The 27,597-nt window shown below is 44.9% G+C and overlaps 1 protein-coding gene across 4 annotated transcripts in view; it reads right to left on the bottom strand.

The window, feature by feature from the left end:
• The window catches only part of PLEKHA7 (pleckstrin homology domain containing A7), a 245,303-nt gene that overhangs the window by 95,166 nt on the left and 122,540 nt on the right, over window positions 1-27,597 (bottom strand). For all 4 annotated transcript variants that reach the window (XM_036763072.1, XM_036763071.1, XM_036763070.1 and 1 more), the window contains one exon: window positions 3,514-3,597. In XM_036763072.1, the coding sequence (XP_036618967.1) occupies window positions 3,514-3,597 (84 nt within the window). The remainder of the gene's footprint in view (window positions 1-3,513; window positions 3,598-27,597) is intronic.

Raw genomic sequence — 27,597 nt, 5'->3', positions numbered from 1 at the left:
TGGAAGGGTTAGCTAACATGCTGTATGATGGATTTGGGATCCAAAAAGATTCTGGCAGGCTAGAATGATAAATAGAATCTAACAAAAAGGGAAACGATAGTGATAAGTCCCAAGCACTAGACTTGGGTTCAAAACATCCACCATACAAGGAAAGTATAGGAAGTATGGGGAGGACGTGGTTGGACAACGATCAATATGAAAAGGCCTGGGAGTTCTATTGGGCAGCAAGCTCCACAGGAGCTAGCAGTGTGATGGTGTAATTCTATTAGTTAATGAGCTCATCTGCTATATTAATGGGAATATCCACAGGATTATGAACTCTCTGAGGGCAGGGACTTCCTTTTGCCTCTTTTTTATCCCTCAGCACTTAACACAATGCCTGATACATAGGTGACACCTAGTAAATGTTTGTTGATTGACTGAAGGTAAAATTCTGTCATACTTTTGTCTCCAATCTGTGTTTGAAGACCTCCAATGACAAGGAACCACCTTGAGACCGTCCAGTTCTAGATGTTGGAAGGATACTTCTCAGTGAAGTTGGAGAGAAGGTGGCCTGCCAAGAATGATGGGGAAAGGAGCTAGAGAATTAGGGGGAGAGGTTTGGAAGATGACAGCAGCTTCTGCATGCCTCAAGCAGCAATTCTGACCTTGGTTTCCTGTCCTTCTGTTTATATATGGGATTTCTGTTCACGGACAACTTAAAAATTTTAAATAGGTTCCCTTGTTTAAGGAATGGGAACAAGACTAAAAGACCTCCTGAAGATTCTTCCATGGAGCAAGAGGTTATGAACAAATTGATTCCAAAACAGAATCTGGGAATCTGCCTTTCATCCCTCACACTTTACATATTGTATTTTCTTCATCCAGAAACACAAGCAACCTTCTCTCTAAGGAAAATAAAAAGTCACTTAATAACTTTTAGAGACCCGGACCAAAGACCAAGAGTCCAGAGGATTAACAGGGTCCCCTGGTCTCATCTTCCTCTCCTCCACAAGGAGTCATCTGAATGGGGAACTGTGCCAGGTTTGATGCAAAGCAAATGAAACGAAGCATTTTCCATTGAGGGGTTTGCGCTCACTACACAGCACAGATGAACATAGACACATTCAGAAAATGGCTCCAAAAGCAAACACAAGCACTTTTTGGACAGCAATGCCCTGGACACCAGAATTGAGCCATGAGTACTGTAGGTACAACTAAATGAACAGTTGCTTTCTCACAAAGGCTGACAAGTCCAAAATGCTGATGTGATTCTGAGGTCTGAGTGTGAAGTCAGAAGGCCTATATCTTCTGCATGACTATCTTGGGCAAGTCACTTAAGGAAAGAAATAAGCATTTATTAAGCACCTACTATGTGCCAGCCATTGTGCCAAGTACTTTACAAATATTATCTCACTGGATCCTCACAACTCTGTGAGGTAGGTGCTATATTTTGTCCCTATTTTACAGTTGGGGAAACAGAGGTTAAGTGACCCTAGGGTCATGGAGCTACCAAGTATCCAAAGCAGAATTCAACTCGGGTCCTCCTGGCTCCAGGTTCAGCGCTCTAACCACTGTGCCAACCAGCTCCACTCATAAGGCTCAGTTTCCTCATTGATAAAATGAAGGGGTTGGATGAGGTGACCTCTAAGGTCCCGCCAGGCTCTGAATCTATGATCCATGATCTATGATATTTGCCAATGAAGGGAATTCCTGGCATGGGAATGTGCTCCCCAGTAGGGATCAAAACCTATCTGTGACTTCAACAAGTACTAAGAAGTTACCCTACAGAGCAGAACCAGCAGAACATTATACACAACTACAGACACACGGTATCTGTGAGGACTAACTTTGAGAGACTCAGCTCCTCTCATCAATGCAAGGTTCAAAGACAGCTCCAAAAGACTTACGATGGAAAAAGCTGTGCACCTCCAGAGAAAGAATTATGGAGCCCAAATGCAGATTGGGACAAACTATTTGGTCTCTTTTTTTTTCTTTTTTAGTTTTGTTTCTTCTTTCTCATGATTCATTCCATTGGTTATAATTCTTCTTTACAACTTGACTATTGTGAAAATAAGTTTAATGCGAAGGTATATGTAGAACCTATATCAGATTACATGCTGTCTTGGGGAGGGGGGGAGGAGGGAAGAGAGGGAGGAGAAGAAAATTTGGAACTCAAAAACTTGTAGAACTGAGTGTTGTAAACTAAGCAAAAATAAATTTAAAAAAAAGAAGTTACCCTACAGCATACGGAGGGTGAGTGACTTGACCAAGGTCATACAACTTAAAAATGTCAGAACCAGGATTGGCAGTCCATTGACTGCAAGCCCTCCACTCTTCCCCATCATGCCAGACCTGCCTATTGTACATGGGCTCTTGATTTTTTTTTTTTGGTGCCCTCTGGCAATTTGGTGAAGATTATAGACCCCTTTCCTGAATAATGTTTTTAAAAGCACAAAATACATAGTCTTGAAAAGAAAACCAAAGGCTAGTGAAAATAAAGAGGTCATTTTTTTTTCTTCCAACCAAGTTCACAGAACTTCACGTTGCTATCTACGGACTCTTACCAGCTCTGTGATGCAGGACAAGTCACTTCACCTCTGCCTGCCTCAGTTTCCTCCACTGTGAAATGGGGACAATGACAGCACCTTGCCTCCTTGGGTTGTTGTGAGGGTCACACAGGATGATATTTGTAAAGCTAAGAGGCTTAACTGTGTCCAGCACACAGTAGGCGCTTCATGCTCATATTCTTGCTTCCTTCCTTGAGGGTTAAAACTCTTGCTTTAACAGATATGACTAAAAACTCATCCTATCCTCATAGGATAAGAAATTTAGAGCTAAAAGGACCTTAGAGGTCACAAAGTCCCATGTCTTCATTTTGCAAATGAAGTAATGGGTCCACAGCGGTCACATGCCCACCTATGGTCAGAGAGTCAGTAAGCATCTGGGGCAAAATTCAAACCCAAGACTTCCAACTCCAATGCCTTAGCTATTAAACTGTACTGCCTGCCTCTCTCTTAAACAGCTAACAACAGGGACTTCCAAAAATGATCAGCAGGCTTGTCAGGCACTTAAAATACTTGTAAAAAAAATTAAATTATTTTAAAAAACATTATCCTAGCAAGTATTCTTGGGGTTGGTTGGTTCATTGGAAAGCAGGTTTAATTTTTTAAGAAGTTCTGGGATCATTAGTGTAATACTGCCCCCCCCCCAATGCACACACACATATATACCCCTGGCCTTACCTTCCACACCCCTCTCTCTAGATTGCTACTTTCAGAATTCAATAAGATTTCAGTTTTCACCCTTTATTAACTGACTAGCCTGTCCCGTTTTCCCCAGACAGAGAAAAGTAGCTGATTTTGTTTTGAGCACCTTACACCCTCAGGTTGTAGTGAGGATCCAATAAGATAATATTTGTAAAGCTATTTGCACAGTGTCTGGCACACAGTAGGCTCTTAATGATTGTTTCTTTCCTTCCCACAAGCTGACAGACCATCCTCAGATGAAAGAAACAGAAAAAATGGTACTTACCCCTCCTGAAGAATGAACTCAATATTTTCTGGAGAAAACTGTCCAGTCACAGGATGCCTAAACGCTGTGGTCTGCTGATTGTGGCTAGAGAGAGAGAGAATGAGAACGAATGTGAGCGGGAATCTGAACCAAGAAAAATATGACTTGAGGCAAGACATCATTTCCGAAATGGCTCCCTATTTACTGAGGCTCCCCCCTCGACACTGCTGCTTCCACCGTAGCTGCGGGCTGAGCCCAATTGCCAGAGGGGTCATGGTGTTTACAGCCTTCTCTACTTCTCATCGGCATGTTGAATGTGGCGAGGGCATGTAGGATTTAGAAGCAGACCACCGCCCAGGCTGACTCAAGCATCAGCCTTCCAAAGTGAGGAAGACACCAGATGCTGAATGTGCTCTTGCCATCATGAGAATTCACTAAGCATTCTTTAGGAGGAGTATATGAGGGTCTTACTCAACAAAATTAAGAAATCTCCTAAAGTGATTTTCAAACAACACGATCTAAAAAAGCCAGGACCAAATGCCTAATAGGATGAAGCACATTTTCCTCCTTTTGGTAGATGGTGGAGGGAGGGGGAGAAAATATGGGTACAGAATACTGCATACTTGTCCCTCCTTTAAAAACAGGGGGGTTCATTGGTGGATGGGGGTTCATTAAGCAACAATGATATCGAGTCAGCTAGGTGGCACAGTGGGCGCTAAGACTGGAGTCAGGAAGACCTAAGTTCAAATCTGTTCTCAGACACTTACTAGCTGTGTGACCCTCGGCAAGTCACTTAACCCTGATAGAAGAAGGAGACAGAGATGGAGACAGAGACAAAGAAGAAGAAGAGAAACAATGATGAAGAAGGAGGAGAAAAAGAAGAAGATGATGATACTGGAGTGGTTTGCCGTTGCCTTCTCCAGCTTATTTTACAAATGTGAAAACTGAGGCAAACAAGGTTAAGTGACTTGCCCAGAGTCACACTAAGTATCTGAGGCCAAATTTGAACTCAGGTCTTCCTGACTCCAGGCCTGGCATTCTATCCACTGTGCCACATAGCCACCCAGTATCAATACTTAAAACTGAAACTGAAGGGATAAGGACAGGACCTTATTTCATTGACAGAGAGAACTTTCAGATGACAAAACTCTCTCTACATTCAAGGCTCTTCTAGTCTTAGGTAATTGTAAAAATAATAATAATAAAATTAAAAGAAATACATTTTAAGAATTGAATAACGTCTAAGTATTAAGTTAATTCTAAAAAAAGAAATAAATTCTAAGAATTAGTCATTCTGCAAATTTTGTCTACTTAAAATTCTTCTGTTTTGCCAGAGTTCTAATAGAATGCTTCTGTTTCTAGAGTCTAAATGTGGGGAGCATCATCATAATCTCAACCCCATGGCACTGTCACCCCCTTCAGAAAGGGGAGAGTACAGCTGTCCTGGGGAGCAGTAGCCCAGGGCAAGTGCTGCATGCCTTGTCTGGTCAGCCCAAACACAATCACTGATCTTTTTTTTTTTCCTGGTACAGACACTTTTACTAATGGTTGGAATGCACTTAGACCCAGGGAGTGGGGATCAGCAGGCACACAACAGGGGAGCTTCAGAGTAGGCATAGCATATGGGAGGCCCCAAGTTTGGGAAATACTCCCTTTTTTTTTGAGCTAAGTTCACCTCAAAAGGGTTCTTGTTTTCCCCACCAATAACAGTCACAGAGATAACAGCTCCATAGTGGGAAGGGACCCCACAGTCTTTTTAGTCCAACTCATCCATTTTAGAGATGAGAAAACTGAGGCCTATGAAGGTAGCCCAGGGTTCCAGAAGTTGTTAAAAGGCAGAGCTAGGATCTGAATCTTGCTCCTGGGACCCAAATAAATCAATAAAAATTCAGTTCATTTTCATGACCCGGGATGTCATGTAAAGACCACACTAGGTTGGAATCAATGGAGCTAGATTCAAGTCTGAGCTCTACCACTTTGGGAAAGTGAACAAGTCACTTTATCCCTGACATAGGACTCAGGGCCCCCCATCTGTAAAATGGAATACCAATCTTTGCATTCCCTACCTCGAGGGGCTGAGGTGAAGTATTGTGTAAACTGTAAAACTCTAAAGAGATGTGAGCTGCTTCATCACCACGGTTATTACGGTTCTACCATAACCTGAGGGTGGTTCCTTCCCAGGGAAGACATTCTCACGGGATCGTACTTATGATAACAATCGTGGTTGACATTTCTGTAATACCACCGGGATTATAAGGCACTTTCATCACAACAACCTCACGATAGAAATAGTACAGGTATTCTTATCCCCACATTTCCCAGATGAGGCAACTGAGTTGAGATTTAAGCACAGGTCTTCAGACTCCAAATCCAGGGCCCTTTCAACAATCCCAGAGATCTCAAACTCAAATAGAAATGGATCATCCCTACTTAGAAAACCACAAATTAACATTAGGTTTTACTGTATTTTTATTTATTTTGTTAAACGTTTCCCAATTACATTTTAATGTGGTTTAGGCCACGCTGTGGTTGCAGTTTTGCCTGTGGTCTGAGTTGGATAGCTCAGGACTACATAATACTGCATTTCATTAATTTAGCTTTGCAGAGAGATTTACAACAAAGACAAGCCCAGGCCTTCAAAGCTTTGCTAGACTCCAAGCCTGCTCTGGTCCTTCTTACATTGACAGTCCATCATCCTGGCACCCTGTCCCCACTGCAGGTCTGTGAATTGGGGAGGGATCTAATTAATGTGGAGGAGCTCAGGTCCTAACAAGTCTGGCATGAAACATGCAAAGCCACTACCACCACGGAGTTTCATTTCCCAGCTGACTGGGCTGGACATAAAGCAAGAAACAAATCACTGGTATCAGGCAGGCAGGAAGAAGCCCTGTCACACCAAGTCAAAAGGAGGGTCTGGAGGATGCATGAGAAGTGCCTGCTTAAAAAAGATGCCCACCAGGCCCACTGCTCCCCAGTCATGTGTAGGATCCCAGGATTCAGAGCCAGACGGGACCACTGAGGTCCTCTCCAGCCCCCTCCATTTACAGATGAAGCCCAGAGAGGTTGTCTTGTCCAAGGTAACAGAGCTATTAAGGAGTGAGGTTGGGATTTGAACTCAGGTCCTCTAACCTCAAAGCCAGCGTCCTTTGCATTGCTCACTATCTTTCTGTGCCCAACCCTCAGGATGCTGGTGCCTCAGACTAAGTTAATATTTATTGGTGCTCTTGGGATGCACCATTTCTTTCAGGCATATCAATTTGGACACCTCTTAACACAAGGCAGCCCAGGCTACTACCCAGTTTAGTAAGACCTTGGGCCAGATCTGCCTTTATTCATACTCTGGACTGTATGGGGGAGCCAATGCCCCAGAGACCACAAACACAGGAGGCTCTAAGTCCCCGGGACCCAGTTAGGCGAATGCACTGCTCCTGGTGGGCCAAGGAGAGGCTCCCCTTCCCTAAATGAATGACGTCTTCTCCAATGGGGCATCCTCAAACGAGGAGCATTGGAGGACCCACAGATACCGCTACTGTGGCTTTAAGGTGATATGCATTGGCAGATAGGTCCTCCTCTCAGGGTTCGATTTCCTTTTTGGAGAAGGTGTGCAGTCCCCAGAGGGCACCTGATAAATACCATATAATCACAAGCAGCATGGCACCCAGTAGCTCAAACTGGCTCATGCTCCAGTATCAATGGACCTTTTAGTCCGTATAAGCTGGCTTCAAAGTGGGTCTTGCTCTCCAACACAGTTAATGAGATACTGGAAGAAATGGGTTAAGAGAAGGTCATTTGCTCATTTGGCAAAGCCTGGTAGCAAGTACCTGGCCTCACCTCTGTAAGAAGGCCAGTTATACTACTACCCAATACTCTCAGCCAAAAGCAATACTAAGCCATGACAAGGGCAGGACAACTGGGGCTCTGACCCAGGTTGCCAAATTATTTAGAGGGTGCTGATAGCAATTCTATTCCTTAGCAGGTAGGAACAATTAAGATGAGCACTGCATTAGCAAGAATAATTAGCTAAAATAAGAATCTACTGGATATCACAGGTTTTCAATCCCATACATTCTTGAGTTTTAAGGTTCTAGGTCTTGCTCTTGCCCTCCTCTCCCAACTGAATTTTTCTTGTCACAGGCACCAGAATTGTCAGTTATAGCTCTGCTGAAAGCACAGACATCAATTCCTAGAAACTTAGAATTAGAATAGGGCTCAGAGAACATCAAGTCATATTAACAGGTGGGGGAAACTGAGGTCCCCAGAGAAATGACTTACCCAAGGTCACAGTGCTAGTTCATGGCAAAGTCAGGACTCAAACCTAGGTCTCCTGACTTTCTAGGTTGGTGTTCTTTCCACTGCATTGTGTTATCAAAACCACTTTGAGGCTGCATAGTTCTAACCTTGTCTCCATACAAGTATTCCCCTATCTCAGCCCAAGGCCCCCTCGAGATGCTTTAGCCTGATACTTAAGCTGAACATACCCAATGAGCCCGTCTCGGGAAATAATGAACAAGCACAGACACATCTGCCGAAATACCTGTTTCTGAACCTGCACTGCCACCCTCTTCCCTGGCCAAGAGGGTCAGGCTTTGAGCCAGCTGGCTGTTTCAGATGGAGAGTAAGAGCTCTCTTCCTCCTTAAATTAAAAAAAAAAATAAGACAAGGGTTTGGGTCCCTTCTTTGTCAGCCTGGGAATAAAGCTCCTAGGACGCAACAAAACCCAAGCCATCAATTCCTATGTCACTGTTTCCATCCATTGAACACGGCTACACTGGGCACCATGGGGGATACAAAGATGAGTAAGACAGAAAAGTCCTTTCAAGAGTTCAAGCCTAGCAAGGAAGATAATATGGCAGAAACGACCCTGATCCCAACAGAGGATCTAAGTGCAAGGGAGAGGTACAAGGTGTGATGAGAATGCAGGAGGGGGAAGCATTTACCAGGTGTCTACTCTGTGCCAGACACTGTACCAGCATGAGCTAAGGGAGAAAGCACTTGGGAAAGCGGGAGGTGAGGAGGAATTATAGAGGACATCATGGAGAAGGTGGCATTCGAGGTGAGCCTTGAACACTAGGTAGCTTTTTAACAGAGATTGGGAGCAGGGGAGGAGGGTAAATGCAGATCCATTCCAAATATGGAGATGGAGGAAAAAATGAGCCAGGTTGAGGAAATGATGACTATTCTAGTTCATGATGGGGCAGAAGTGGGGGGTGGGGAGCAGGGGATGCTGGGTTTACTGTAAAAGTAGAACATAAAAAGAGATGGAGATTACTTTATAGGATAGCTTTGAATGTTAGGCCAAGAAGCTTGGCCTGTATTCAACGGACAATTGGGAATTACTCAAGATGTATCTAAACACAGCGGTGACCTGAGCAGATCTACACATTAGGATTCATTTGGCAGGTATGAAAGATGGCTTGAAGCAGGGAGGAGGGTAGAGTAAAGGTGAAGGGGGGCTATGCTAGGCTGGTGGCCCAGGGAACGGAGGAGATGCTCTGAATGCCTCTGTTTGAAGTCATCACCTCCAAGCCACCAGCCAATCTCTGTCACATTAAAGGGTAGTTCCAGACAGATACATCAACTGAATAAGTTGATCTGTAACAAAGAACCTTTCCTGGGAGGAGACTCAATAGAGGACAGCAGGGGAGAGGGAGAGAGGGGGAAAGCGAGAGGAAGAGGGGGTGGGGAAGAAGGAGAGGGTGGAAAGCTATTGCTGTCAGGCCAGGGCCCCATTTACCTTTCCCCTAAATGAAATCAAAAAGTTTGGTTACATTTTGTAGTAATTTTTACAAAAATACAACAAGAGGTCTAGAAATAATCCATCCAAACAAAGCTTCCTTTCTGAAGGACAGAAAACAGTTGTAACTAGGAGACTATAGCAATGCTCCTCTGAGATCTGGGGGGGAAAATGTGTCCCATCAACACTTTGTTCTCATTCACCCTCAGGCTACTTAAAAAAAAAAAGAAAAATCAACTTAAAAAAGAAAGACAGGCATCAGCTCTAGTGGGCTGCCTAAGGATACCCTTGGAAATCTTTAATTGCCCTGCTCCAGCATCATTCACCGCTGAACGTTGCTAAGGCTGAATCACCTCTTGCTGCTAACTGCAAATTCCTGAACCTTTTGTAAATGAACCTGAACATAAAATGCTTAACAGTTGAGCCCAAAGCCCAGTTCAGAACAGACGTCAAGGATGCTGCTTTTCTGTCTCCTTAGGACACCATAAGCCTCCCAAGAAAGCCAGTTAGAAATGGTTTTCTCAGGAAGATTTAGGCTTGCTATATAGGGAGAAGCTATTTGCTGTTTGAGAGTCAGAGTTCCCCAAAGTAGCATGCGCTACCTTTCGAAAGAGGGTACTGTCCCTCACTTGTGGTCCCCAAGCATAGAATGGATGGATGCTTAGGAGGTACACCCCAGAAAGGATGCAGGCTTCAGATCAGAGTTGGACCAGATGGCTTCTGGGGTCAAGACAGCATTCCAGAGGAGGAATGCTAGACCTGTAAATTCAAAGAACATAGTACAGAAACATAATGCAAGTATTTTTGTAATCCTCATCACATAGCAAAAAGAGTTGCTTCAATAGGCAAGGGGATTCTATAGGGGACATGGAGACCCATCTGTGCCACCCTAACCATGAAAGAATTCAGACTAGTGTATCAGAAAGAACATTGAATTAGGAGTCAGGAAAAGTAGGTTCTAGGCATGGCTTGGCCGCTGACTTGCAAATCAAGTTCTGCCCCTGTCCAGGCCAGTTTTCTCACTTGTAAAAAAGCCGGGGTGGCTATAGACTGAGTGATCTCTAATTGCTGGCTCTGGGGCCAGAGCACCTGGTTCAAATCCTGACTCTGTCACTGACCACTTGTGTTACTTTGGGCATGTCACTGAGCCTCTCTGGACCTCAGTTTCCTTAAGAGTATTATGAGGGGATTGGACTACATGACCTCTAAGATCCTTTTCACTTCTAAGTCTATGATCCTATGATCACTTTAATAATTTTTTGTTGTTCAAAGTTAATTTCTTTCCATACCTTCTTGGCTGAGCTGTTTTATAATGGCTTGAGATGTGCATCATCTTGGGCACCCAAGGGAGGATGGGAGATGCTCAAGAATGAGATTCTGAAGACACAAAGGGAAACTATTCTATTGAGGTGGAGAAATGAGATTTGTCTGAAGAGGCCACTGCGGAGGCAAAAGGAAGACACCAACTAATTCATACTGGAGATGGCCAGGTGACAGAGGATGAATATCTGCATGTGGCATGGTCCTGTAAACCACAGTCAAGAGTACTAATGTTCAGTATGATCTAAGGCTAGTTAAAAAAATCTCTACTAGGAAAAAAGGGTGACAGGGATAGGACAGGACAGAAAGAACAGAACCTTTGCTAAGGGTGGATGATGACAAATGACCACAGAGAGAGCAGGACTGCTAAATTATCTGCCCTATGAGGTGACAGGGATTAGCTGATGGCTTGGCGGGGACGCCTTCTAATTCAGGTATTCACAGCATCTCCTCCATTCCCAGGACCACCAGACTAGTATAAACCCTCACCACCTCTCACCTGGATATCACAGCAGCCTTCTAGCTGGTCTCCTCACTTCTACTTTGCCTGCCTCCTCCTTTTCTTTAGCTTCTGTTTTCTCTGCCAAGGAGAATAACCATTATAATGGAGATGACAGAACAAAAATGGCTGATGAGGAGCTGATGCCCAAGGTAAGTAGGAGATATCAAAAATTCTGCAATGGGTGATTAAAGAGATGGTTGATGAAGATCTAAGAAAAGGAAGCAGAGAGTCCATAGAGGTACCATGGCTTCATCAAAAACAGACCAATGCCAGACTACCCTCATGTCCTTTTCTGACAGGATTACTAAACCAGTGAATGAAGAGAATGCTTTTGGCAAAGCTATTGGTGAAGAATCCCATAATATTCTTGGATGAAAAGATATTAGATGATAATACAACCAGATAGATTCAGACCTGGTTGAATGACCAACAGAAATAGCTGTTAATGGTTCAATTTCAGTGAGGCAGGAGGTCTCCAGGGGAGGACCCCCAGGGACCTATGCTTGACCCTGTGGTCCCCTCAAGAACAAAGGACAGCAACAGCTTGATCTTGAGCTGTTTAACATTCATGCTGATGACTTGGATGAAAGTACAGATGGTTTGCTCATCAAATCTACACATAACACAAAGGCAGGACAGAGAATTAACACACAGGATGACAGAATCCAGACAAAAGACTTGATGCGGGACAGCCAAGGGCTGAATCTAATGAGATAAAATTCAACAGGGGATCAATGTCAAATTTCACACCTGAGTCTAAAAAAATCAACTTCCAGGGCACAAGATGAGGGAGATATGCTCAGACAACAGATATTTTGAAAAAGATCTGGGGCTTCTAGCAGACTTCAAGCTCAGTAAGTCTCAGCAGGATGATACGGTAGCCAGAAAGGCTAGTGCCACCTTGGGATGCATTAAGAGAGGCATGGCTTGCAGGCACAGAGAATTGAGGGCTTCACTGTGCCCTGCCCTTGTCAGACCCCATCTGAAGTACTGTATTCAGTTCTAGGTACCACAGCTTAAGAAGAATACTGGTAGGCTGGACAATATCCATAGCAGGGCAACCAGCACAGTGAAGGGCCCTGAGTCCACATCATATAAGGTACAGGTGAAAGACATATATAGCCTGGAGAAAATAAAACTCAGGTGTGGGGAGTGAATGGGACATGATATCTGTCTAAGTATTCCAAGGAATGTCATGTGGAGAAGGGATTAGTCAGAACCGGGAGCAACAGGTAGAAGTATCAAAAAGTCTAATTTAGGCTTGATGTCAGGAAAAAACTTGCTAACGATTAGGGCTGTCCAAACATGGGTGGACAAGACCCTCTCCAACTGAAGGTGGAGAGAGAGGCAATGACGTTCCATGACACGCTACAGACTCCTTTCTACATTCACACAAAGCCGTGGCACAAGAGCCATATCATCTAAAGGCCTGGAGGCCTCACTGTATGTAGCAGATGCTTAATAAATGTTTGTTCAATTGATGAGCACCCAAAAACCACTCTGGCAAGTTGTGCACAGATACTCTTTCAGGAGATAAACTAAGTTAAAGAACTGAAACCTCTCAAACTCCAGGGTAAGGGGAGTCTGCCAAACCCCAGGATGAACTATTCCATCCTCATTAGTATAATTGAAGACCAAAGAAAAACAATACACAACCTGCCCTTAATAATCCATTAATAAACCAGCACAATGAAAACATTCAGATATTCTCACACATCACTCCCTTGGAGAGGTCCTCATTTTTTTTTAAATCTTGATTTCTATTCCTATAAACGTCCCCCAAACTGTCCTGTTCACCTGAGTCCTGTTCATCCAGTCGTGGCCCTTCCATTGTTATTTAGCCAAACCAGGGCTTTCCATGGGACTCTGGAGGAAAGATTTTAAGCCAAATTCATGTTCTGATAACGATAACACCAACAGTTCAGATTTCAACAGCACTTTAAGGTCAGCAAAAGGCTTTCGTCCCAACCAACCTTGCAGGGCACATAGTGCAACTATTACTATTTACTATCTCCATTTTACAGATAGAGAAATTGAGACTCAGAGATCTAAAGTGATACACTCAAGGTCAGTGCCAGGATATGAACCCTGGACCTCAGATTCCAAGACCGGTGCTCATAAAAGGTATAGAGTGAAAAAGAATTAACTCCCCAGTCTTGATTTTTTAAGACATTTATGGGATTGAGATTCTAGCTATAAAGCTGTCTCCAGATACAAAGTCCTATACTGGCCCCAAAACCCAAAGAGTCATTTTCTTCTGGGTGAGTCATGACACCATAAAATTAGGTTCTTATTTGAACATCTAAGAATTCACCTACGGGGTTAAGTAAAGCTAAATCACTCTGAAACCAATGTCACCAGTTTTCACATTTGCAAAGCATCATTACTGAACAGTGTTTGAGTTGAAAGAGACTTCAAGAGGTCAGCCAGTCCAGGGGTTTTCTTTTTTACATCATAAACTCCTTGGGCAGTTTGGGGAACCCTATGGAATGCTTCTCAGAATAATATTTTAAATGAAGCAAATAAAATACTTAAGATTACAAAGGAAACTGATTATATTGAAATAAAGGGTTTATTTTTTTTCCTATCCAAGTTTGAAGACCCCCCCCCCTGAAATTCACAAGTTAATAACTCCTGATCTAATCTAATCACCTCATTTATTTACAGGTGAGGAAATGGAGGCCCTGAAAAGGTTAAGTGACTTCTTCAAGGTCACAAATGTAATAAGTAGCAGAACTAGGATTTGAACTTAGGGCTTCTGTCTCAACATCCAGGGCTCTTTCCACTGTAACACATTTATGGGAGACAATGCAATGAAGAGCCAGAGTTGCCGTCCTCCGGAACCTTAAAAAGTATCAAGAGAAACTTCTCAGCCTCTGAAAGTGTTATCCACCTGTTTAGGGTGTTAAAACAAGTGTCAAACATTCCCAGGCAAGCAACATTCCCAAGTGCTACCCCCAAACTAGACTAAAATGTAACTGGGAAATATTTAACAAAATAAAAATACAATAAAAACATAGATAATAGATGTTAAAATTAAGTCAATATACATGCCACAGGGATCCTCATGTATGGATAAGTGGCCCCTGTTTCTATCTGTCCTTTAACACTCCTGATCTAGGGCAGCTAGGTGGCTCAGTGGATCCAAGGGAACTAGCCCTGGATTCAGGAAGACCTAAGTTCAAATATGACCACAGACATTTACTAGCTGTGTGATCCTGGGCAAGTCACTTAACCCTGTCTGCCTCAGTTCCTCATCTGTAAAATGAGTTAGAGAAGGAAATGGCAAACCACTCCTGTATCTCTGCCAAGAAAACCCCAAATGGGGTCACGGAGAGTCAGACACGACTGAAACAACTCAACACCAACCACTGATCTAAAACAAACCAGACTCCTTTTCAGTAAAAAGGAAGGGGGGCTGGATCACACGACCATTGCTTCCAGCTCTGACACAGAATAAACTTCGAAGGGACCTTAGGGGGTCATTTAGTCCAAGCCCCCAATATCACAGAAGAGAATACTTAAGCTGCCAAAGGACTGAGATAGGCAGGCAGAAAGGAAAGTGCAGAGTTCAGATCTGCCGCCAGACCCGTGGACTGCAGAGCCAGGACCCTTCCCACTCATCTACTCTGCCTACGATGGAAGAACCGTCCAGATCTGATACTCTCTATTCTAAGTTTCCTCCCAGCACAGACATCCCTTACTCGGAGGACACTTCATACCAATTTTCTAGTTTTAACTCCGCATCTCTCTGTTCTAAGGTGACTCCCGGCTCGGACATTCTAATTCGGCTAAGATCGATCCCAAAACAACGTCTTCTACCCAACTCATGAATCAGAATGGGAAAACCAAACCAAACCAAATGAGGTTTCTGCTCGGATTTCACCTGCCTCTGGGTAAGTCAGTCCCGGATTGGGAGGCTGCCCTTTCCCCCAATGAACTGCGGTTTCTTCCTTTCGCTTTTTTAAACAGGGGCAGCCACCCCAAGAATGCCTCCCCCGCACTTCCGTCCTCCCTTCCAGTCCATATTTCTGTAAACGGGTTTGCTCCATGAGCCTCGCTGTCCAAGGGAAGAAGAGGGAGAGGAGGGAGCGTTGGGACTCACTGTGCACTGGCTCCATTGCCGGGGTCCGGGTCTTTGCTGTGGCTAGGGCACCACCTTGAACCAACAATGCCAGCTTCAGGTGAGAGGAGACGGGGCAACCTCCTCTGCTTCCTGTCTCGGCTCCCCTCCGGGCCCGCCCGTCCGCAAAGCACCTGAGCTGCTTCTTTCTCCCTCCCTCCCTCCCTCCCTCCGGGACTCCTCTCCGTTTCAGTTTCTGAGCTACCGCCTCCCGCGGTGTTCCAGCCCTCCTTCCCGCTCATTCATTCCTCCTCCTCTTCACCATTCACCCCTCCTCCCTCTTCTGGCTGATTTTTGGCAGAGTTACTGCTCTGAGTCACAGACCCAGAAGATCTTTGGCTGCGGAATTGTGAGGTGGAAACAGCACGCAGTCGGGGAGCCCTCGGTTTGTATCTCGATTCTGCTAATTGCCAGTGAAGAGCCCTTAAGCCAGTTACTTGGCTCTTTGGGGCATCAGTTTCCTCATTTGTAAAAGTGAGAAGTCGAACTGGCTGATCTGTAAGGTGCTTTCTGGCTCTAATATCCTCTAGTTCTGTTTCTACCATCTCTATTGTGGACCTCCTGAGCTCCCTCCCAGGTATAAACCAGCCGTAATCTAAGGTCAGATACAGACTCCTCTGCTGGCATTTAAAGCCCTTCACAACCTGGCTCTATCCTACCTTTCCATCAATGTTTTGTGTACATTACTCCTTCTCACCTCTTACCGTCCAACCAGACTAGCCACTTTGCAGTTCACCACACCTGGTCTATCTCCTATCTCTCCGCTTTTGCATAAGCTGTTCCCTATGTTTGGAAGGTACTTCCTCCTCACCTCTGCCTCTGGTTTCCTTCAGAGTTCAGCTGAATGCCACCTTCTCCAGGAAGCCTTTCCTGATCCACATCAAATGATGGCATCTTTCCTCCCCAAACTGTATGTAGACTTACATATGTACATATTATTTCCCCTTTTTAAACATAAGCTCCTCGAAGGCAGGGGCAGATTCATTTTTGTCTCTGTAACCCCAGCATTTAGCATGGATGCCTGCCAAATAGTAGGTGCAAAACAAATACTTGCTGGGTGACTGATTCTATTTCTTTCATTCAAGCAGCATTCTTGGGAAGTAGGAGGAAAACTTTAGGATTCTCATTATAGAAAGGGAAACTGAGGCGGGGAGCAGTGATCTGCCAAACCTACCTAGGCAGACACGAAAGAATTGAGGAAAGGACAATATCTTTCAGATTTCACTTCTTACCAAAGCCAACATCGCTATCCTTGTCAACTGCCTGCTATATGAAGCCACTATCGTGAGACTACAAGAAAGACTGTTTAGTCTCATGTGAACGGATGCAAAGCGAAGTGAGCAGAACCAGAACAGGGCACACAGTAACAGCAATGTTGTACGATGGCCAACTGTGAATGGCTTGGCTATTCTCAGCAATACAGTGATCTTAGACAATTCCAAAGGACTCAGGATGAAAAGATGCTATCTGTCTCCAGAGAGAGAACTGATGATAAAATCTAAGTGCAGACTAAAGCATGCTTTTCTCATTTTCTTTTTCTTGGTTTGTGCATGCGTATGTTTTCTTTGCAACATGACTAATATGGAAATATGTTCTGAATGACTTCACATGTATGAGCGCTATCATATTGCTTGCCTTCTCAAGGGCTAAGGGGCAGGAGATAGGGAATACATATAAGGAATTTGGAACTCAAGATTTTTAAAAAATGAATGTTAATTTTTTTAAAAGTGTGATTGAGAAATATTTAACAAAACAAAATATATTTAAAAAAAGAAAGGCTGTTCAAACTCAAGACTCAGGGATAGAAAATGGTCCCCCATATACTACATTCCTAAATTATGTGGCTTCTGTACCACTGAGACTTTCAGGACAAAAAGTCTGAGTATAGAAGCACTTGAGCTGACCACAATTCAATTACTGTAGTAACTAAGTACCATTGGAAAAGATATAACTTTGCTCAGTTTTGAGGACATTTAGAGTGTAAACTTCCAAAGGACAGGGAGCTACGTTGTGAGCTGGTTTATTCTAACTCTTCAGCCAGGGATCAGCAGCCCATCAGATGCACCAACTGTCTATTTATTCACTCCCTTGTAGTGGGGCCAGCGGTGAGTAAAGTAGCAAGAGGACTTGGCATCAGCTAACAACTTAATTAGCAGCTAAAGGCAGAGTGGGGATTAGTAAGGAGGAGTCGGGCACAGGAGGGAGCACCTTCTAACTGGCCTCTGGCTCCTAGTTTCTGAAGTTGTTTGAGCTCTTGGCTAGAGACAAAACACAAGGCTACCACGTAAAGCTTCCAGCCCTGTGTTTCCAAGACTGGCTTGGCCAAAGGAATACAAACTCAGATCAAGGAAGAATGTGCCTCCTTGATTCCCATGATCAGATAGGGATGGATCCCTCTTACCTGGGGATGCTCAGAACTTTGGACCCTCATGAACTTTTCACACTTGACTTTACATTCTTTTTATCATTGGCCATGTCTTATACTCCTGTCCCAGGTGTAAGACCCTCTAGGGCAAAAACTGTGGCATCCTCATCTTCGCAGTCCCATCTATGTCTACCCTGCACATGATAGTGCTCTCGCTAAGTGTCTGCTGAACTGAATTACTGAATAGGAAAGTGGGTGACAGAGACACTTCAGAGGGACCAAGGGAAGCTTCTCCGGTGCCCAATGGGTCATCTAAACCTCAGTGCCCCAGATTCCACCCCAGCTCGCATGAGCATTGGAGGCAGATCATTTGGATGAGCAATCAGTCCAAGAGAACACACCCCACCAGCTCTTCACCAAGCTTGCCAAGCCAAACACCAAGCCTGCCCATTTCAAAGAGGCTCTTCCCAATCCCTAAGGAGAGCCATCCTTGATAACAAAGGCTCACTGAGCAAGGGTAGGAACCTACTAGATATCCTTGTCATGAAACCTGGAGAGAGCTTTTCTCCCTGACAACATCCTAGAAGAATTTGACATTCCTCCATAGTCTCTCTGGGGATCAGCATGGGAGGGGCTAAGGGAGGGATGGGGGTGTCACAGGATCATAGATTTAGACCTAAAGGGAGCTCAGAGACCATCTAGTCCAATCCTAAGGCTCATAGAGGCTGACATATACACAGCTAATGAGTCAGAGGAGGGATCTGAAACCCAGTCATCTTGACCTGGGTCACTTCTCACCACAATGCTCCTTTGACCAGGAGCATTCTGGGTGCAGCTTTTATCAGTACTATCCCTAAAGATCCCAGGGTGTCTCAGGTGCCAAGATCCACTAGAAATCACCAGATGCATGTCCTGAGAGGAGAAGAGTTCCAGGCAAAAAGCCTGGATACAGAAGAGGGGAAGGGATGGAACTTGGAACTCAAAATCTTGCAAAAATGAATGCTAAAAATTTTCTTGATATATAAGTGTGGGAGAAAATAAAATACTATTTAAGGCAAAAAAAGAAAAAGAAAGTTCGAGTACAAAAGAACATGGGGTCAGTATGTAACATGGAGAAAGACCATATACTTTGCTATGAAATCCTGATTTTAAGCTAGAGGCTTCAGAAAGAGGAGTTTACAGACTATCCTTGTTGGGACACCACAGGATACCACTTAGCACAATGCCTGGCACACAGTAGGCACTCAGTAAGTTTATTGACTGACTTGTGCTGCCCGTGCTGAGTGCCTACAACCAGGACATAGCTAGTGAACATCCAAAAGGAGAGTTGCTGCTATTTTAAAAGCCCATAAATGTTCTTTCTTACCTAAGGTACGGGGATGGCATGATGTCACACCTTGGGTGCCACTGTGTACCAGAGTGGTGAGTGTGTACTGGGAGGGTTCACCCAGCACCCTAATCTCTGGGTTTTGCATAGAACACCCTAATCTCTAAGTCTTGTCAAAGATGAACAAAAGGACTGAGTTGCTCATTACTTATGAATGACTGTCTTCTTAATCAACATCTATGAGAAGGGCCAGCCAATCATTGCCTAACAGAAGTCCCAAACTGGATTAATATCGTCCCAGTTTCCTTTTCCTTCCAGAAATCAGAACATGCGTAAGTGAGCCCTGCTCCTGGGGTGGTTATACTCCAGGACTGACAGTTCTGAGACAAACATGTTAAGTGGGCATGGCCATTGAAAGAACACAGAGCAAGTAAACTGAATACATGTTGATAGCACATTCCATCTGGAGACAACTGGAACTGATGCTGCCTTGGAAACCTCTCCTTTCCTACCTAAGGTGAGCCACAATTTATCTCCAGAAATCAAGATTCATCCCCTCTCTGGGGCTCAAGTTCCCCAACTGGAAAACGGGGGCTTAGGCTAGAAGATCTTATGTTCTCCTATTCTGTATTCTCGGATCCTAAGCGAATCAAATCCCTGATATCACCAGCATTGGGCTCATGACAGTGGGGCTGTCGTGCTGTTGTTGTTAACAATGATAATCTAGCATTTATCTAGCACTTCAAGGTCTGCAAAACACCTCACAACATGTCAACTAAGTTGATCCTCACCACAATTAGGGGAGGTAGGTGCTATTGTTATCCTCCCTTTACAGATGGGAAGACTGAGGCTCAATGGGTTGCCTAGATAGTAAACATCTAAAGCAGAATTTGAACTCAGGCATCCCTGACACCAAATCCCACATTCTATCAACTGCCTCGCCCACCTAGCTGCCTCACTCTTGGGGTGGCAACTTCTTGATTTAAATTTACAAGTGTGACAGAGCCAACCAGTAGCTTCTCTGCAGCCACATTCAGAGTCATAACAAGACTTCACTAGAAGCCAAGCTGAGGCAAAGAGCTTGCTTTGCAAGCTCAGTAGCAGGAGTGCACAGCTTGGAGTGACCCACATAAATCCTGACATTCAAGCCTTTATTTCTGAAAAACCAGGGCACTGCAGCAGCCCATCATTGCAAAAATCAAGGGGTTGACTGGGCCAACAGCAGCAGGGGGAAGCCATGAGGAATTGAGCCACAATGCCACTTTTTCAAAAAAAGAAAAACAGAAAAAGAATTGGGGGTGGGGGGAGAGACAAGAGGGCCACTGGCCCCATTCAAGCCGGAGATGCTGTCCCTACCCCCACCAGCTGCTCCCTAGTCAATGTCTGTCATTGCTACACTGGACAAGATAACTAAGACCATCTCTTGTAATTCTGATCACATCAGCAGCTCGTATTTCTAGCATTGCAACATGTAAAGTGTTTTCCTCAAGATACTACTTCAATCCTCCAGATACTACTTCATTTACATATGGGGAAACTGAGGCAAGTGCCAACCTAGTTTGACTGAGCAGTTTAAACTGTAAGAATCTAAAATAGTGTTATGTGACTCCCAGTTACATATTCCCAATCACTAGATTCATCCATTTCCAGGACATGACCAGAGTCAACCCAGTAACCTCTGTGTGATCTTACCAAGGAAATGAGACACTCTCAGAGAAGGTGATACCGGCCATGCCAACCAGGAGCTGTTGTACTAACAAAACTCCCCGCCCCAGAATGCCCAACATTCTTTATCACTGACTCTGAATCTCAGCTTAGGCTCTGGTCTTCAGGCTCCTGGCTCATTTCCCCAATGTCAGAACTATGCAGCAAAGAAATGATGGGGCAGAGCTCCAGATAATCTTTCACTGGTGGTGACCTCCATTTGAGGCATGGGGAAATGACCCCCTTCCAGCACACAGGCATCTCTTAATCCAGTGAACCACAGGCTCATAAAAGACCAATGAAGGGATGGGTGTGGGGGAGGGGTGGGAAGAAAAGGGATGTCCCATTGTTTATGTGCACAGACTTCTGAACCCAAGCACAGGCCAGGCATTGCCATCAACAGATACCAAACCACACTGGCTGAGCATCATGAAGAAACTATTTCCAACTGTTTGAGGGTGGAAGGGGGAGCAGAACCATATAAAATAGGAGGGGTGGGGTGTGAAATACAACCTCTCTCGGATCTGATGTTTCTGAGGTCTGATTCCTCAGGAGGAGCTCTGCTCTGTAGAAAGTCAGCACAAAAGGCAATGGAAAGCAAGGTGACATCATGTGTAGAATGCTGCACTTGGAGTCAGAAAGACCTGAGTTCAAATCCTGCTTCTAGCTGGGCAAGTCTGCCTCAGTTTCCTCATCTACAAAAATGATGACATCCACCTCCCAGGGGTGTTGTGAGGATAAACTAAGGTAACAAAGGTGAAAGGTTTTGAAAATCTTAAAGTATTATATAAACGCTGGTAATCAGGAGCCAAAGCCAGAGCCCAAACAGGGGTGAAAAGTGTGGTGATTCCTAGAGAATCTCTGCCTTAATGGGGGTAAGGTGGATACTTATGCACAAAAAAGGAACAGTGAAAAGATATAGATAGGATTAAGGAGGGGTAAATAGACTGGGGTGGCCCAGGTGCAACATTGACAGGAGTTAAGTGGTCTGAGGTGGGTCATCGAGCCACGGGGAAAAGACTATAGAGTATCTAGGTGGGCTGGGATGGGCCAGGTGTCTCCAGCAAGATGCCAGGGACTGAGTTGTGTGGGAAAATTCAGGGACTGGGTTGCTGAGATGTATGGGAAAATTAAGGGTCCAGGTCCATCCCATCATTCTCCCCTCAAAAAAATGGGACCCAAAATCTTTTGGGGTAAGGGGAGAAGGTCTCGGCTTCTGAAACTGCTTCCTGTTGGCAAGGGGTGTAGAGCTGTCCCTGCCTCAAGGGGGAGTGACCCCCTTTCTAAGAGAGGCTGGGTCTCATAGCAGAAGAAAACTGGACTGGCAAAAGGCTTGGATTCTAGACCCAACTGCCACTGAGCTGGGTGATTCTTGGCACATCTCCCCTATCTCAATAATATAAAGGTGGCCACAGCTGAGGAAGTTTTAAATATGTGAACAAGAGAGTCTATACTACATGATTCCTTTATGAGGTGTGGAGCTTTCTTAGACTGGGGCCCAAAGGGCCCACTGGGAGTGGGCCAACCCAACAAGATGACTTGTTTTAAATCTGCTCTAAGCAGCAGATGCATTTCAGCAGTTACTCAGTCCAGTGTGAAATAGGCTGGTAGTGGCATTCCAGGGTCAGAAGCACCTGAAGAATGACGCAGACCCTGGCACCTGTAGGTTGTTGTTGTTGTGTTTGTCCTTTGTTTTTGAAGAGGACCATGACATCAGGAAAATGATGACATGACTCGCAGATGACTTTGATTTGAGTGAGGGAGGGCTGTGCAAGGTCACCAGCCTTACTTTCTCCTCCAGAGCTATCTGGGTCCAGTGGCCTGATATTCACCAGGATGACTGGAGATAGCCCAGGATGCAATGGAAGACCCTGGACTTTCAGGCTAAGGTCTTTTCAGGTCCTCACTTTGAGTGAGGTAATACCTATTCAGTGAATTGGCCTCTTTAAGAAGTGAGTCCCAGGATGGCCCCTTTAATCAAAACTCAAAGAAAGCAATCAACCTGGGAGGGGAATCTGTACCAGAGGGAAGCATGGAGGGAAGGGGGAGTGACCCCAGAGGGAGTGTTACATTCCTGTTCTCTCCCAGGTCCATGTCAGTCAGTAACCTTGCACTTATTAAGCACCTACTTCCAGCCGCTATACTAAGGACTAGGGATACAAAGAACAGCAAGACCGTGCCCGCTGCTCTCAGGGATCTCAATGTCTAAAATGAGAGCAGCAACATGAAAACAGGTAGGTATGAACAAGACATATACAGGAGATATTGGACCAGCAACATGACGCATCTAAAGGGGACGCCACAGACACACAGTGAGACAGAAAGAGAGCCACCAGAGGGAGGGAGCAGCTTCCAGGGACATCGTCTCATTGCATGAAAAAATGCTGGCTATAGACTCAAGAAAGATCCCTGCGTAATCAGGACCTATGAATTACCCCTCACACACGTGGGTTCTCTTCAGAGGGAGAATCAGGGAAGTAATGGGGCACACAGGGGTAAGCTTTATATACTTTATGAGCTTCAGTTTTCTCACCTGAAAACTGGGGACATTAACATCTGGCCTACCCAACCCCCAGGACTGTTGGGGGAATCTAATAGGGCAAGATACAGGAGAGTGACTTGGCAACTTCGCCTTGTATATAAATGGTGTTTGTTCTGCTGGCGTTTGCGTGGATTTGGGTGGATTTGTGATTTCACGCATGTGAGCATTCCCTCCACTGATAGACCGCAGCCCATTTACATCTTCTCCTCCTATATTACTCTTGCCTGACTCAATGTACAGGAAGCCTTCCTCTGGCCTTTTGCTCTAAATCCAGGTGCCAGCAGAGCACTCGGGCTTCCCATCTATTCCCATCTACTGGTTTCCATTATATTATTAACCCACTTCCTCTTCTGGTGACACACATCCCTCAAGCAGAGCCTATATGCCATTTCTCACAGGTGAATCCCTGTGACACCTTGGGGCCCACCAAGAGTCTTTTCATCATCTTTTGAGTTATTTGCAATTAAGGGGAGGGAGGGAAAGAAGAGCAACAGAGAGAAGAAGAGAGGAAAGGAGGAAGAGATAGAGAGACACAGAGAGAAAAAGGCAGGGTGACAGATGAGGAGGAAGGGAATTAGGGAGGTGAGGGGGGGGGAGGGAAAGAGAGAGACAGAGAGCATGAAAGAGAGAGGAGAGAAGGAAAGAGAGAGGGAGAGAAAGAAAGAGAAAGAAAGAGAAGGAAAGAGGGGAGAGAGGGAAGGAGAGACCGAGAAAGGAAAAGAGGAGAGAGGGAGAAAAAGAAAGAGAAGGAAACAGGGGAGAGAGGGAAGGGAGACAGGAAGAGAAGGAGAGAGAGAGAAGGGGGGAGAGAGTGGGGGGTAGAGAGAGAAGGAGAGAGGAAGAGAGAGAGAGAGAGAGAGAGAGAGAGAGAGAGAGAGAGAGAGAGAGAGAGAGAGAGAGAGAGAATGAGAGATTGAGATTTCAGAATTCACAGCCATAAGACACCCACCAGTGGGAGGATGCTGTATAAAAGTCAGACTTCAGCAGCAGGAAGTGGTTCAGCATCACCAACATTCTGTGCACACATTCTCAAATGCGCTCCAACCCGATCTCTTACTCCTACTCAATCCTGGCCCCAGCTCACCATCTCTCTGGACTACTTTGCCAAATTAGCAGCAGAGTACAGTGGACTTCAAAACCAGATTCCATGTGGCACTTTTGTTCTCCTTCCCCCAGTCCCTTTACAGCTCCTTTTTGTGGGTTATCTTCCCCACCCCATTAGAAAGTATCTCTTTCTTTCTCTTTGCTTGTATTTATATCCTCAAGGTTAGCACAGTGTTAGCAAAAAGTAAGTACTTGATAAATGCTTATTTTTCCTCTCACTTTATTGAGTAGAAAAGTAACAACTAAGCCATCTCCAGTCATCCTGATCTATATCTTGCCACTGGATCCAGATGACTCCAGAGGAGAAAGTGAGGTTGGTGACTTTGCACAGACCTCCCTCACTCAAATCCAATTCACTCTCAAGTCATGGCATCACCTTCCTGATGTCATGGTCCTCTTTGAGAATGAAGGACAAACCACAACCTGTGAGTAGTCCAAGCTGCCCCACTGGGGACCCACCTGGCCAATTCCAGTCAGGTAACTCAACTCCTCCCCTCCCCTCCTCTCCTTTCCTCTCTCCACAGGAGGTTTCATGCCCTTACCTGAGGGTGCTCTGCCAAAAGGAAGGTAAATTTTGATGGCTGAAACCTACCTGGATATCTTGGGGTTTACTGGCTAGATTTCTTTCTTAAAGTCCATCTCTTAAACCCAATTCACTCTGGTTCTCATTGATTGGCCAACAATAGGTCCCTACCCAAGCACCACTTGGATCCTGAAGGCTCAAAGCAAATGTAAATAGTAATTGTTTCTCTTTTGGCCAGAAACTCTGAGGGTCTTCCCCTCCCAGTTTGGTTTGTTTTTTTTTTTGGTTTGGTTTGTTTTGGTTTTGGATTAAAGGGGCTATCCCTTGGCTCACTCCTTAAACAGCCCTAATCACTGAATGAGCATTGCCTCAGTCAAAGTGAGAACTCAGAAAGACCTTAGCTTAAAAGGGCCAAGGTTCCCCACTGCATCCTAGGCCATCTCCTGTCATCCTGATCTATATCTGGCCATTGGACCCAGATGACTCCAGAAGAGAAAGTGAGGCTGGCAACTTTGCACAGTCCTCCATCACTCAAATCCAATTCACTTGCAAGTCATGGCATCATCTTCCTGATATCATGGTCCTCTTCAAGAATCAAAGACAAACCACATAACCACAAGAAAAGTGACATGGCCATATCAGTGCTTAAGCAAAATGTGCATGGCAGCTGTGTGGAAGGCTAAGACTTGAGGCCAGGAAATCCAGGCAAGAGGTGATGAGGGCCTGAGCTAAGGTGGCAGCTGTGTGATGTTCAAGATAACATGGAAACAGAAATGGCAAGATGTGGCATCAGTGTGGAGGATGAACTGTAATGAGAAGGGACTTGACCCAAGGAGACCTATTAGGAGCTGCTACAATGGTTCAGATGACAGGTGAGGGCTTGAACTAAAGGTAACAGGCTGTGTGAGTAAAGAGGAGTTGGATGTAAGAGATGTTGTAAAGGTAGAAATGGCAAATTTTGGCAACTGATCAAATATGTGGTGTAAGGGAAAGTGAGGAGTAGATGACAACAACAATGTTATAGACCTGGGGGAATGGGAGATAGATAGATAGATAGGTGTGTGTTTCATCCACTTTGTTTTTCTAGTGTGGATGGTTAGTCCAATATCTTTCACTTGACTGTGGATTTCACTAAGAAGAGCTCACAGTGTTCCAAGGAATGATGCAATAATACAATATCATCTGCCTAGAGACAACATTGGCACAGTAGACCAATAGTCCTGACTCCAACACATACTAGCTGTGTGGTCCTAGGCAAGTCACTCAACTTACTACAGGCAACTCCCTAAAACTCATAAATTTTAGAGAAGGTGCCAATCTGTACTGGTAGAAGTTGTTCACCAACAGCTCCCTTTACCCGTGAAATCACAGGTCCAGTCCCATCCTTCTATCCCCATCCCCTTCCCTATCCCGAAAAGGCATTTATGGATGCTCACCAACAATAAGGAATCTTCCAACAACTTCCCACAACTGTCTTCCATGACATTGGCAAGTAGACAGGGCAATAACTTGTAACTAGCGCCCAGGCCAACTACCATAAAATTCATTGAGGGCAAGCAGCATGAAAGCTGTTTCCTATTTATAACTATCTCCTCTTGCTAAATTGGTGCTAAGCTCAGTTGTTTTTGGCTACTGAAAGAGAAAAGTGCTGTCAGTGCCCTATAAATTTCAGCACCCTGGAGCAAAGCCCTGATTGTTCCACCCTAGTTATAACCCCTTATTTACAGTTACAGCATCCCTCTCACTGTTAGGCTAAAAAGCATGCCATAACTTTATTGTAAGCAGAAAAAAAACAACAACCCACAGCTCTTGTTTCCATGCTGAAATGGCTCTCTCCAAGCTCTTTGGAGGGAGGGAAGAAAAGCTAGTTATGAGTGGCATCACTTAAAGTCACCACGTATTAAGAAAGTGCTGTTTTAAATGGGATACCCTGCTGAGATCGCTAAAGAAAGATGCCTAACTCCAGAAAGGCATGTGTATTCGTGAGTGGTGGGGGAAGGAGGAGGTGGCAGGAAAGGAAAGTTGGAGAGATACCGAGGGGCCCAGCAAGCTGGCAATGCTGCCCTGTGAGTGGTTGGTAGTTTCTAATTACTTCCCTGAGTTTTCATGATCAAGTCACATATGCTATTCCACTGCAGGGACACAAAAGCAATTAGAAATAAGAATGCAGCCTTTATTACTCTAACCGTGACTGCAACCCAGAGACGCTCACAGCTAGCATTCGCCGACAGAAATATTTGGTTCAAACATGACTTTAAAAGGTGATTAAGGAAATGTGCCCACCTCTCTTGGGGAAAAGATGATAACTGCTTATTGCCAGGCTGCAATCACTCCCTGATTTCAAGCTGTCCTTCACACATCACCATGACAACCACTCAAAAGCTTCCTTCTTTCTCACAAGGAAGAAAATAGATATTTTAAATGAGACTATTCACTGTTTTCTAGCTGTCGGGATAAAAAACATTGGCAGAGCTGGGTTCTAGCTTCACCTAGGCCTCCATGACCTTGGGGCAGGTCACACTCCGCTCTGGGTTTCCCTAGGGTTTGGTGAGCCCTCTAGCAACCGGGAGGCAGGAAGCACTAGGTTCCGCTCCCAGCTCAGTCATGAATTTGCTGTGTGACCTTGGAGAAATCCTTGCTCTTCTCTGGGCCTCAGTGCTTTCCTCCAAGGATCTAAGGATCCCTACGTTCCCCCCTGGCTCCAATGGTCTACCACTCCTGAGATGCCCTCCCAACGTGAGATCTCAGATTGAGTCATCAAAAATATCTGCAGGGTCAGGGATTGGGGATAATCCACGTCCCAAACTGTTGGTGCTTTGTATGTGTTCACAACATCCCTCAACTTCCAACCCCAACACTGT

This window comes from Trichosurus vulpecula, chromosome 6 (assembly GCF_011100635.1).
Source record: "Trichosurus vulpecula isolate mTriVul1 chromosome 6, mTriVul1.pri, whole genome shotgun sequence".
NCBI lineage: Eukaryota > Metazoa > Chordata > Mammalia > Diprotodontia > Phalangeridae > Trichosurus > Trichosurus vulpecula.
Note: the sequence above shows the minus strand (reverse complement) of the source record. Positions and strands in the feature narration are given on the sequence as shown.